Source organism: Ipomoea triloba, chromosome 11 (genome assembly GCF_003576645.1).
Source record: "Ipomoea triloba cultivar NCNSP0323 chromosome 11, ASM357664v1".
Taxonomy (NCBI): domain Eukaryota; kingdom Viridiplantae; phylum Streptophyta; class Magnoliopsida; order Solanales; family Convolvulaceae; genus Ipomoea; species Ipomoea triloba.
Window position 1 is genome coordinate 23322551 of NC_044926.1, and position 9510 is coordinate 23332060.

The 9510-nt window shown below is 37.7% G+C and overlaps 1 protein-coding gene across 1 annotated transcript; it reads right to left on the reverse strand.

The window, feature by feature from the left end:
* Nucleotides 1–403: 403 nt before the first annotated feature.
* Nucleotides 404–5915, reverse strand: LOC115996836 (ferric reduction oxidase 8, mitochondrial). Its single transcript, XM_031236261.1, has 7 exons — nucleotides 5613–5915; nucleotides 5236–5521; nucleotides 4367–4604; nucleotides 3188–3515; nucleotides 2196–2457; nucleotides 1378–2060; nucleotides 404–771 (listed from the first exon to the last, which is right to left on the reverse strand). The coding sequence occupies exons 1-7, from the start codon at nucleotides 5764–5766 to the stop codon at nucleotides 611–613; spliced, it is 2112 nt and encodes a 703-aa protein (XP_031092121.1). The 5' UTR covers nucleotides 5767–5915; the 3' UTR covers nucleotides 404–610.
* Nucleotides 5916–9510: the final 3595 nt, after the last annotated feature.

The window sequence follows — 9510 nt, forward strand, 5'->3', positions numbered from 1 at the left end:
GAATAATGAGCAAGGTTGCTACATAGACCATAATGAAATTTTCCGTCTACCATTGTTAACTGAAAAAACTCCAAACGACGTTTTTTCTACCTGGTCCACACTGCTACGTAGACCACAGTCCACAATAAAAGTTGCCACCATTCAAACTGCCCTTAAATTTCAAATGTTATATCACGAGCCATGATCCACCTTACAAAAAGCCTCCTAATCCAAAACGATACCATTTCGTAACTTATATAAACAGTCCCTTTAGTATAACTATTTTTTTTTTGTTTGCACGATCAAAAACAACATTGATACTACAAGCATGTTTATAAAATCAATTACTTAAATCCATAATCATGACTCTAACCTGGCCTCTTTACCTAAGAACTTTGATTGCCATGGTTGAAAAAGTCTTGTATTTGATTAGTTGAAAATAGTATAATCTTATCATATGAAAGTGGGATGATGACCACAAATCAAGAACGACTTTGCCTAACAATAAACAAGATGCCAGGAGGAGATAAAAAGGAAGATAATAGTACATTAGTACTAGCTTAGTGGGATATATCGATGAACACTGATCAGTTCTAGCTTTATCAGTATAACACAAACATCATTGTTTGGATTACAGTGAAAAGTTTAGGGAATGGAAGCTGAACTGTGGTCTACAAGCTTTAGAGCTCAGCTGGCAGGCTAAAGCCACAGACTCTTTCATTGACTCAGGTCCACAGATAAACACTCCTGTATATGAACCCCTGGATTCTTTTGTAAACTCTGCAAAGATATCTGCAAGTTCAGAATATTTGGATGTTATGCGAGCTCTAAGATCAAACGCTTACTATTACACCAAAAACTATAACTCATAGCGAATGCAATTTTATTTCCTTATACCGCCACATTTTCAAGAGGCAGGATGCTAAACTCCGCCCTTTCCTCCTCCGCCAACAATTCCCTAGCCATCTGATGTTAGATTTGTCCCTTGACTGGTAGTAAAAACTGTGCAATTAAGGCTGGCAAGTGCTATAAGAATTGTTTGACAGAGACTAGCTAGTGAAGCGCCAAGTCCAACATTAGGTGGCTATGAGGATTGCTGGCGAAAGTCCAAAGGGCCAAGTCTAGAACCCTGTCTCCGCCCAACAATCCCCTAACTATCTAATGCTAGACTTGCCCCTTCACTGGTAGTAAAAACTGTGCAGTTAAAGCTGGCGGGTGCTCTAAGAATTGTTTGGCAGAGGATAGTGAAGAGTAAAGTTCAGCATTAGATAGCTATGAGGATCGTTGGGTGAAGGCTCGAAGGGTCAAGTCCAGCACTCTGTCTCTCGAAATGTGACAGTATAAAGAAATAAAATTGCTAATTCGCTATATGCTATAACTTTTGGAACTGAAACTAACCTTGGAAGTTTGGCCTTGCTCCAAAATGGACTTCAAGTTCCTGATCATGGCTTAGGTTCGTTTCTGTTAACCGCGGTTTCAACGCTATACTTTCTTTGTCTGCAAATGGTAGCATTTCCTTTCTGAGGCATTTCCATCTCCTGACAGCAGCTATTAGAGCAACACAGACCAAAGCCATAGCGAAAGAGCACAAAAGGAAGAGATCAACTACTGAAGAGGGAGTTTTGTCCTTTGATGATGACTTCTTATTATTACCAGTATGAAGAAAAACATGGTTGAAGGAAGCAAGGAATAGCATAAAAAGAATGGATGCAGATGCAGCAATGGCTGCCATCCAGTACAAATTCTCAGGTCCATATGGCAAGTAGCCTGAGAACTTGGACTCAAAGTTTCTCAGTTGTGTTACAGATACCTCATCATGATCAAGCATTTCCAGCAAGGTTTGATTAGTCTGCTTTTCTTGGGTCACATAAACTTTTAGTTTCAAATGGATTTTCAGCTTAGAGTCGAGTAGTCGAGACAGAACCGGGTTTAACATACAAACATCTTGGGATCTTTTAGTTGCAAAGATAATCTGTACTCTTCCAGGGAACACATTTCTGTTACCAGAGCCAATTTCTTGTAGTATGCTTAAAATTGGAGTAATCCCAATTCCTCCTGCAACTAGAACTAGGCTATTGTATCTGCAGAATCATCAGATTATATTGGGGCTAGCTATGATACCAAATTGAAGCATGTGTTTCATCTCAACTAAAAGAATAAGCTAATAGCTGGATTGCACATTTATGTTTATATATTATATGTTCAACGTGTTTTACCTCAGAAACTCTAGCGTTGCAGGCCCGTATGGGCCTTCTACTGCAATTGGGATGGGCAGGAGTTGATCAGCTTCTGAATCTGTGGCTGCAGAACTGATGAGGTTATAGAGAGAGCTTCCCCACCATCCTTCACATTTGATCATAATTGACATTGTGTGATCATCAACACTGGAGCTAGAAGTCAGGCTAAAGGGGTGCCACTGAAACTCAGAAATGCTTGGGATCTTCACAAATATTACACTTGTAGGTGTATATTTCAGTCCTGAAAGTATATACATATATATAGTAACTACATAACTACATTCTTCAAAAGAATCAAGAATGTTGCTTCTAATGTAAAATGAATGTGTTCTGCCTTAACTAAAAGTTTAAACTAATAGTGAGGCAATACATTTGTTGGATGGAGGCTAGTGAAGGGTTAAGTTTAGCGCTAGGTGGTTAGGAGATTGGTGGCAGAAGGCCTAAAGGGTCAAGTCCAGCCCCATGCCTCTTTAAAATGTAGTGGTATAAAGAAATAAAGTTGTGTCTTCGCACCTATAACTTTGACGTAGTGGTAGCGAGGTCATACGTTTGAGTCTAGTTAAGGCTGGCAAGTGCGGAGGCTCGGGAAATTGTTGGACAGAAACTAATGAAGGACCAAGTCCAGCACCAAGTGGGTAGGGAATTGTTGAGCGAAGCCTGAAAGGTCAAGCTCTGCATTTCGTCTCTCGAAAATGTAGTGATATAAGAAAATAAAATTATACCTTTGCTACTAGCTATAACTTTTGATACAGTGGTAGCCAGGTCATGGGTACATTCAAGTCCCGTTAAAGCTGGTAGGTGCTAGAGGACTGGGAGAATTAGAAATTATTCGACGGAGATCATATCCATGAAGGGCCAAATCCGGCACCAGGTGATTAGGGGTTGTTTAGACTTGCACTATAAATTTCGACGTTATGGCAAGCGTTTGATTTTAACAAGTAACAACATTTAGTATTATTTACATAACTTACTTGGATCTTTTGGTAGAATGAGCTCTATGGCCTTGGAAGGGAAGATTCGAGCAGAAAGAATGCGAGTGTGTGGTCTTGACTCAATGATCCGGAGGAGCTTGTCTATGGCGAAGAGGAAAATCCCAGGAAAAACCATGTAAAAGTGTCTGTCTCCTCCATGGAACAGGAAAAACACCAAGAAAACTATGTACAAATGGTGGGTGTAATAGAAAACCTCAAAGCATTTCCTTCTTATCTGTGGAAGTGATGTGACCCAAATGATTAAACCTGTAATCAGTGTGATCTCCCCAGCAACGTATATTCTCCCCACCTTTTGCCACCTCCACATCTGCTTATTTGCCATAGAGAATCACTGAGTGTTGTAGGTAAAAAGTCATTTTTTTTACTCAAACTAGTTGAGTTAATACCTAATTTAGTTTAGTTATCATGTATAGTTGTTTTTATTGATTTAGTTTTAAAAATATTTTTGTGTTTAATTGAATCCTGGATTTCGATGATTTTACTTAATTGAATCATCGACGGTTAGAATCAAAGATTAAACTAAGAAAAATCATTATATTCAATGATTAAATTAGGTAAAATCACTATAATCATAACTAAATTGGATATTAATAAAGAGGAAATTACTAAGATATCTCGCACTCAATTAAGTTAAACTATCTAAATTTATTACCAAATTAAGCACAAAAAGACTTGACTAAATTGAGAAAAATCATTGTAACCAAATTGAGTATTAACTCAATTAGGTAAGAATTCTATTTCTTAGAAAGAAAATGAGTCAATACCTAATTTAGTCCTCAATTATGGTGGTTTTTTCGATTTAGTCTTAAACGTCTTTTTGTGTTTAATTGGGTCCGTCATCTGTTAGGATAACTTGATAATTTCCTCTCTATTAATACCTAATTTAGTCATTGACTATTATAATTTATCCAATTTAGTTATCGGCTGCCATGATTTTACTCAATTTAATCCTCGACTATAATGTTATTTTTTTATTTTGTCCTTGATTCTAACCATCAAAGACTCAATTAAGTAAAACCATCGAATTATAAGACCCAATTAAATACAAAAAGGTTTAGAATTAAATCGAAAAAAATCGCTATAATCAAAAGTATCTAAATTTAGCATTAACTCGAAAATACATTGGTGATTGAACATATAGACAGACTGAGTACCTACCTCTTCATGAATGCGATGTTTGATGCCCCATATGAAGAAAGTGCCTGCACCGTGCAACGTGGCAAAGAATATCATTGCAGTGCCAAGCCAGGTGTGGTATCTGACTGAAACTTCAAACTGGAGGCCCAGCAATCGGAACACAGCCATCCTCCTCAAGACAGGAAGAAGGAGAAGGGCTAAGCAGGCCTCTGTCAGTAAACCAAACCGTGTAGCCACTCTCAACATTCTGTATTGCCATCTGAAAATTGCAGAAAATAGTCAGTCTTGGGACATAATCAGTGATGGTGCTGTGTTGGACGGAGGCCCGTAAAGGATCAAGTCCAGCACCACCAGATTGTTAAGAGATTGTTGGGCAGTGTTTTGAATGGCAATTTGCCTCTCGAAAGTAAAGTTACACTTCACTATGAATTATAATTTTTAGCCTATTAGTAAGTGTTTGATCCTAATATAGTGTTCTTCATGGTGCTGTGTTGGGCAAAGTCAGATGAAGGGCCAAGTCCAGCACCAAGTTACTATGAAATTGTTGGGAAGAGGTCTGAATGACCAAATTCAGTACCCTGCCTCTCGAAAATAAAGTTAGGCCTTCACTACGAATTATAATAGTAAGCACTTGATCCTAACATGATGCTGGTTGTAGTTTGACAGTGTTCATAATGGTGCTGTGTTGGGTAGAGCCCGGTGAAGGGCAAGCCCAACACTAAGTTGTTAGATAATTGCTGGGCAAAGACCTGAAGACCAAGTCCACCATTTTGCCTTTTGAAAATAGAGTTACGCTAGAAATTATAACTTTTAGCGTAAATGCGTAATGGTAAGTGTTTAATCCTAATACGATGCTGGATGGTATAGTTTGACAGTGTTCATCTACTTACACTGCCAGCTTGAAATCTTTGATTTGGACAGTTTTCCTGAAATCATTAGCAATGCGAGTGTAGAAAGTCCATGCCAGAAAGATGATGAACAGAGACACACCAAGGATTTCAATCCCAGATAAGATCCCTAGAGAACTCTTCACAATCAAAGGATTGCTGAGAAAGGCTAAACATCTCCTTTCTTGCCTGGATTTTCCTTCCTCCTTCTGCTTCTTCTGTTCCAAGTAAACGAAACCAAATATGGCGAAAACAACGACAGGAAACGAGTAGACAGCGAAACAAAGGCCTGCACTAGATCGACAAATCCATTACGCGTTTAGGCATCAAATTGGCATAAAATTTAGCTAACACATTGGATGATAATATATTCCATTTACCATTATAGCCAAAAACAGAAGCTGATGCTTTTTCTTCTGCTGCTTTCCAAGTTCTTGTCCATACTTCTGTTGGCTTGAGAATCCAGAGAGAAACCCAAGCTGTAGATACCAAGATAAGAAGAAGTTTTAGAATAAAAAGACTGGCTTTAGCCATTTATTATGCTTTTTATGAGTCTATGGTTCAATTCAGACAAAATGTGTTTATATAATGCAGAAAAATGAGTTACTGCAGCCTGGACAAAGATATGGTTAGGCTGCTTCTTTGGGTCAACAACTTAATAAGTCCATCAAGAAAGTGGCATTAAAAACACAGCTTATTAGCACAGAATTTTAATGCTAATCCCAGAATCATGGTGGCAGACTGGCACCTGTCATATAACTCTCACTCATTGGATTTAGTATAAGCAATATGCATGGTTAGCAGCAAATCCAAGAATCAAGTGGTGGATATATGGTCCATCCCCACTAGCTTTACTTTTTCCTTTAGTTTCAGTATGAAAGATTGGGTACCCACGTGTCGTTCAGTTAATTTTGTGTGACAGATTGTGGGTAAAGACACAGGATCTAGTCATAATAGCTGCAATGTGAAGTTATATCTAATGCGGTTCCCACCTAATAGACTATAGAATCACGTGATTTATCTCCTCTACAAATTCTGTACTATTAGCTCAGAGTATGAGGGTCTCGAAACGAGAGATAAATTTTGCCTTTTATAGATAATAAAGAAAGATGGGATCATATCAATATGTCATTCAACCAAACATCTAACACTGTACAATGTATTTGTGGGACTGGATGATCAGGCTGGTGGGCCACAAAGTTGGTCATAAAGCACAATGCATTGGTGTCATGCTAATCAGCTGCCCAAAAGGATATATACAAAAAGAAATTTCTCTTCTTGTCCTTTCTTTACTTGTCAGGATTGAAGTGGACCAAAAGAGAGTATGTGGAAAAAGCTTGTAACCTTTGGAGTGATGCATCCTATATATTCTCAGTATGGACTAAAGTGTACATAAAAATAAAAAATAAAAATAAAAAATTGTGCGGGTCTCTTTCAGTTTAACAAGAGGTTTCAAGTTTGAAAGCAGTGATGTGTGTTGATTTTATGATCACGGGATAGTCGGATAATTCCAACACAACTGTAAAATTAAAGGAGATTAAGATGGCAAAGTGACAATATAATTGCAAGTGCTCCCAGGGGCATTTATACAATGTCTACCTGCTTCAAGAAAGGGAATAACAAAGTTAACAAATTTAATCTTAAGAAAGTTTCCTAAACTATCAGATTGCTTTTCTAATGGTGAAAAGGTAAATCTCGTCAAATATTGGAGAGAAATCTCGGAGATATTCTCCCTCTAACGCCTCTGAATTCGGCACTCGATTGGCTTCACCGACCCCGAGGATCCTGACTCCCTGGTCTACTCGACGCTTAGTATACACCTTGTGTTGGTCGCCCGAGAATCAAGAAGGCCGCATGCGCTTGTACACGTGTCCAGGTCTAGGATCCTACCCTTCTCTTGGATAGGCTGCAAGTCTCGAGTGCCTGAACATGCTTATGGCTGAGTACCCCAATCAGGGTATCCACCAATGTGCTTATAGTTGCTTTCTGAAAGGGATTGGGAGATGAAAAAGACACTTGTGGCATATATCAACTAAGATGTTTATTCAAGCCTAAAGTATAGCAATGCCAGCCAGTAATACCGAAAGTTTGCAGCATCACTGTCAAAGATGCTTAATTATTCTCCCCCTCTCTTTCTGCACCATGCCATGCTCCATAATGATGTCTTTGATCAATCTTTGACCAAAACCAAGCTTCAATAGTCACACAAATCAAATAGGTTTGTGTGAATGTGATATAAGCTAGATTCCTCTAATGAGATAAAGATTGCCAAAGCAACCCACTAACTTCTAGGTCAATTGTGGGTTTGATTTCTGGGCGAGCCATCCTAGAATCCTAGAATTATAAGTTTGACCATTTTTATATTCCGTGTAATTAATATTGAATACACAACTTTATTCAAATGGCATATGTTTGATTAGTCTCTCTAGGCAAATTTTTCTATGGAACATTAAAAATTGTACATTTTGAATAACATAATAACAACTTTATTTCTTATACTTTGTAACAGTCAGTCATATTTTAATGATATGATGCTAGACTAGACTTTCTAAGCCCAAGAGTAAACACCCATTGTGATTAGCAATGTTGCAAAAGTCGCTAGGCGCACCTTGGACGTCATTTTTTTAAAGTTTTTTTTTTTAATTTAAGACTTAGTAATTATAAACTATTTAATACTTTAATAGTTAGTACTAAAATATTAAATATTAACCTAAAAACATCTAAAATTGTAAATTGTATAAAAATTTAAAGAATCAAAACACAAGACAAAGTCATAACTCACAAAGTATTAATATTAGAGAACATCATTTTGAAATTTTTTTTATTACATTTTTTTGAGTTTGCGACTGATTTGAACAATTTAGGGTTATTTCACTACAAATTGTATCAGTTTGAACAAGATATTCAATTAAAAAAAAAAAAAAAAAACACACACACACACAAAATAACTAACATGCAACCTAGACGCACGCCTAGTCGGTCGACCGCCTAGAACACTGATTTTGTTGAAATCCTAAGCCTAATTTTTGCAACATTGGTGATTGGTTGGGTTAAGGCCGGTCTGAATAACCCCAATAATTATTATTCCAAACAAAAGAAAGAGCATGCAAATTTTTGTTTTGCACAAAACTAGAGATGGCAGCGCAGTTTGAATGTGACATCTCCAGAAGGCAGCAAATGTTGACAAAGAGGAATAACTTTTGCTCCATCTATCTGCTTCTTTTTGTTCCTTTCTAAGCCAGGTATAATCTTCCCATTATTGAACTTGCCAGTGCAGCTAGCATCTACTCTCTTTTTTTCTGATCACTCACCCACTCTGATCTAAATTTCTTTTCCTCTTTCACCCTGGCAGAGATAAAAGGATGAAGTAAAGGCAACCAGAAAACCAAATTAAAGGAAAAAGATGTCTGGGGAAATAGTGGAAATTGGAGAAGACAGCTCCGAGAGTAGAGGAACTCATCATCACCAAGATGTTTATGTTGCAGTTGGGAAGAATGATCAACATCTTGTTCAATGGGCAATCGACCATTTCGCCTCCCCACGCATTTTCCTTCTGCATATCTTCCCTCCCCTCTCCTACGTATCTACATCAGGTATGTTAAATCGTGAGCCGCCCCGTCAATTCTCACTCCTTTCCAGTACATTTTGCATAAAGAGGTTTTTATCACTTCTGAACGGTCAAGTTTTCAGGTTCCAATGAAATTGAAACCCCACACTACACTGAAACAAGACTTTAGGGTGATTGGATATGTTAAACCAACTTAGCAAGGCTTTAGGCTTTAAGTTTTAGCGTGTGTTAAGATCAAGTACTCACCATAAAGCCAAAAAATTATAACTTATAGTTAAGACGCAAATTTATTTTTTTATAGGCCGTCATTACATTTTCGAGAGATAATGTACTGGACTTGACCCTTCACGGACCTCTGCCCAATAATCTCTTAACCACTAATTGATGGACTTGTGACCCTTTATCGGCCTTCGTCCAACATGATGATTTGCACATTCTTTTCCCACATGTTAGATACCTTGCTAGATGAAGAAACACTATATGTAGCAAAAGGAATTTCTAGAATCAGGCTACTAATACATATAGTCCATAAGTGTCTTAAAATCGGGATATCTGAAGTTTGAGTTTCACCTCATACATGGGATAATTTAGCGGTCTTCCATTAACAACAATTTATTAATTATTATTATAGCTGGGAAATTGTCAAGAACCCATTTGAGCAAAGAGCAGATGCAAGTGTTTGTGAATGAAGAGAGCAACAGGAGGAAGAG

Excerpts from the sequence above, each read along its gene's own strand:
- LOC115996836 (XM_031236261.1), bottom strand. The coding sequence starts at position 5,766 with ATGGCTAAAGCCAGTCTTTTTATTCTAAAACTTCTTCTTATCTTGGTA. Across the intron at positions 3,516-4,366 it reads AACATCGCATTCATGAAGAG|ATGTGGAGGTGGCAAAAGGT; the intron begins GTAGGTACTCAG and ends GCAAATAAGCAG. Across the intron at positions 772-1,377 it reads AGCAAGGCCAAACTTCCAAG|ATATCTTTGCAGAGTTTACA; the intron begins GTTAGTTTCAGT and ends CTGAACTTGCAG.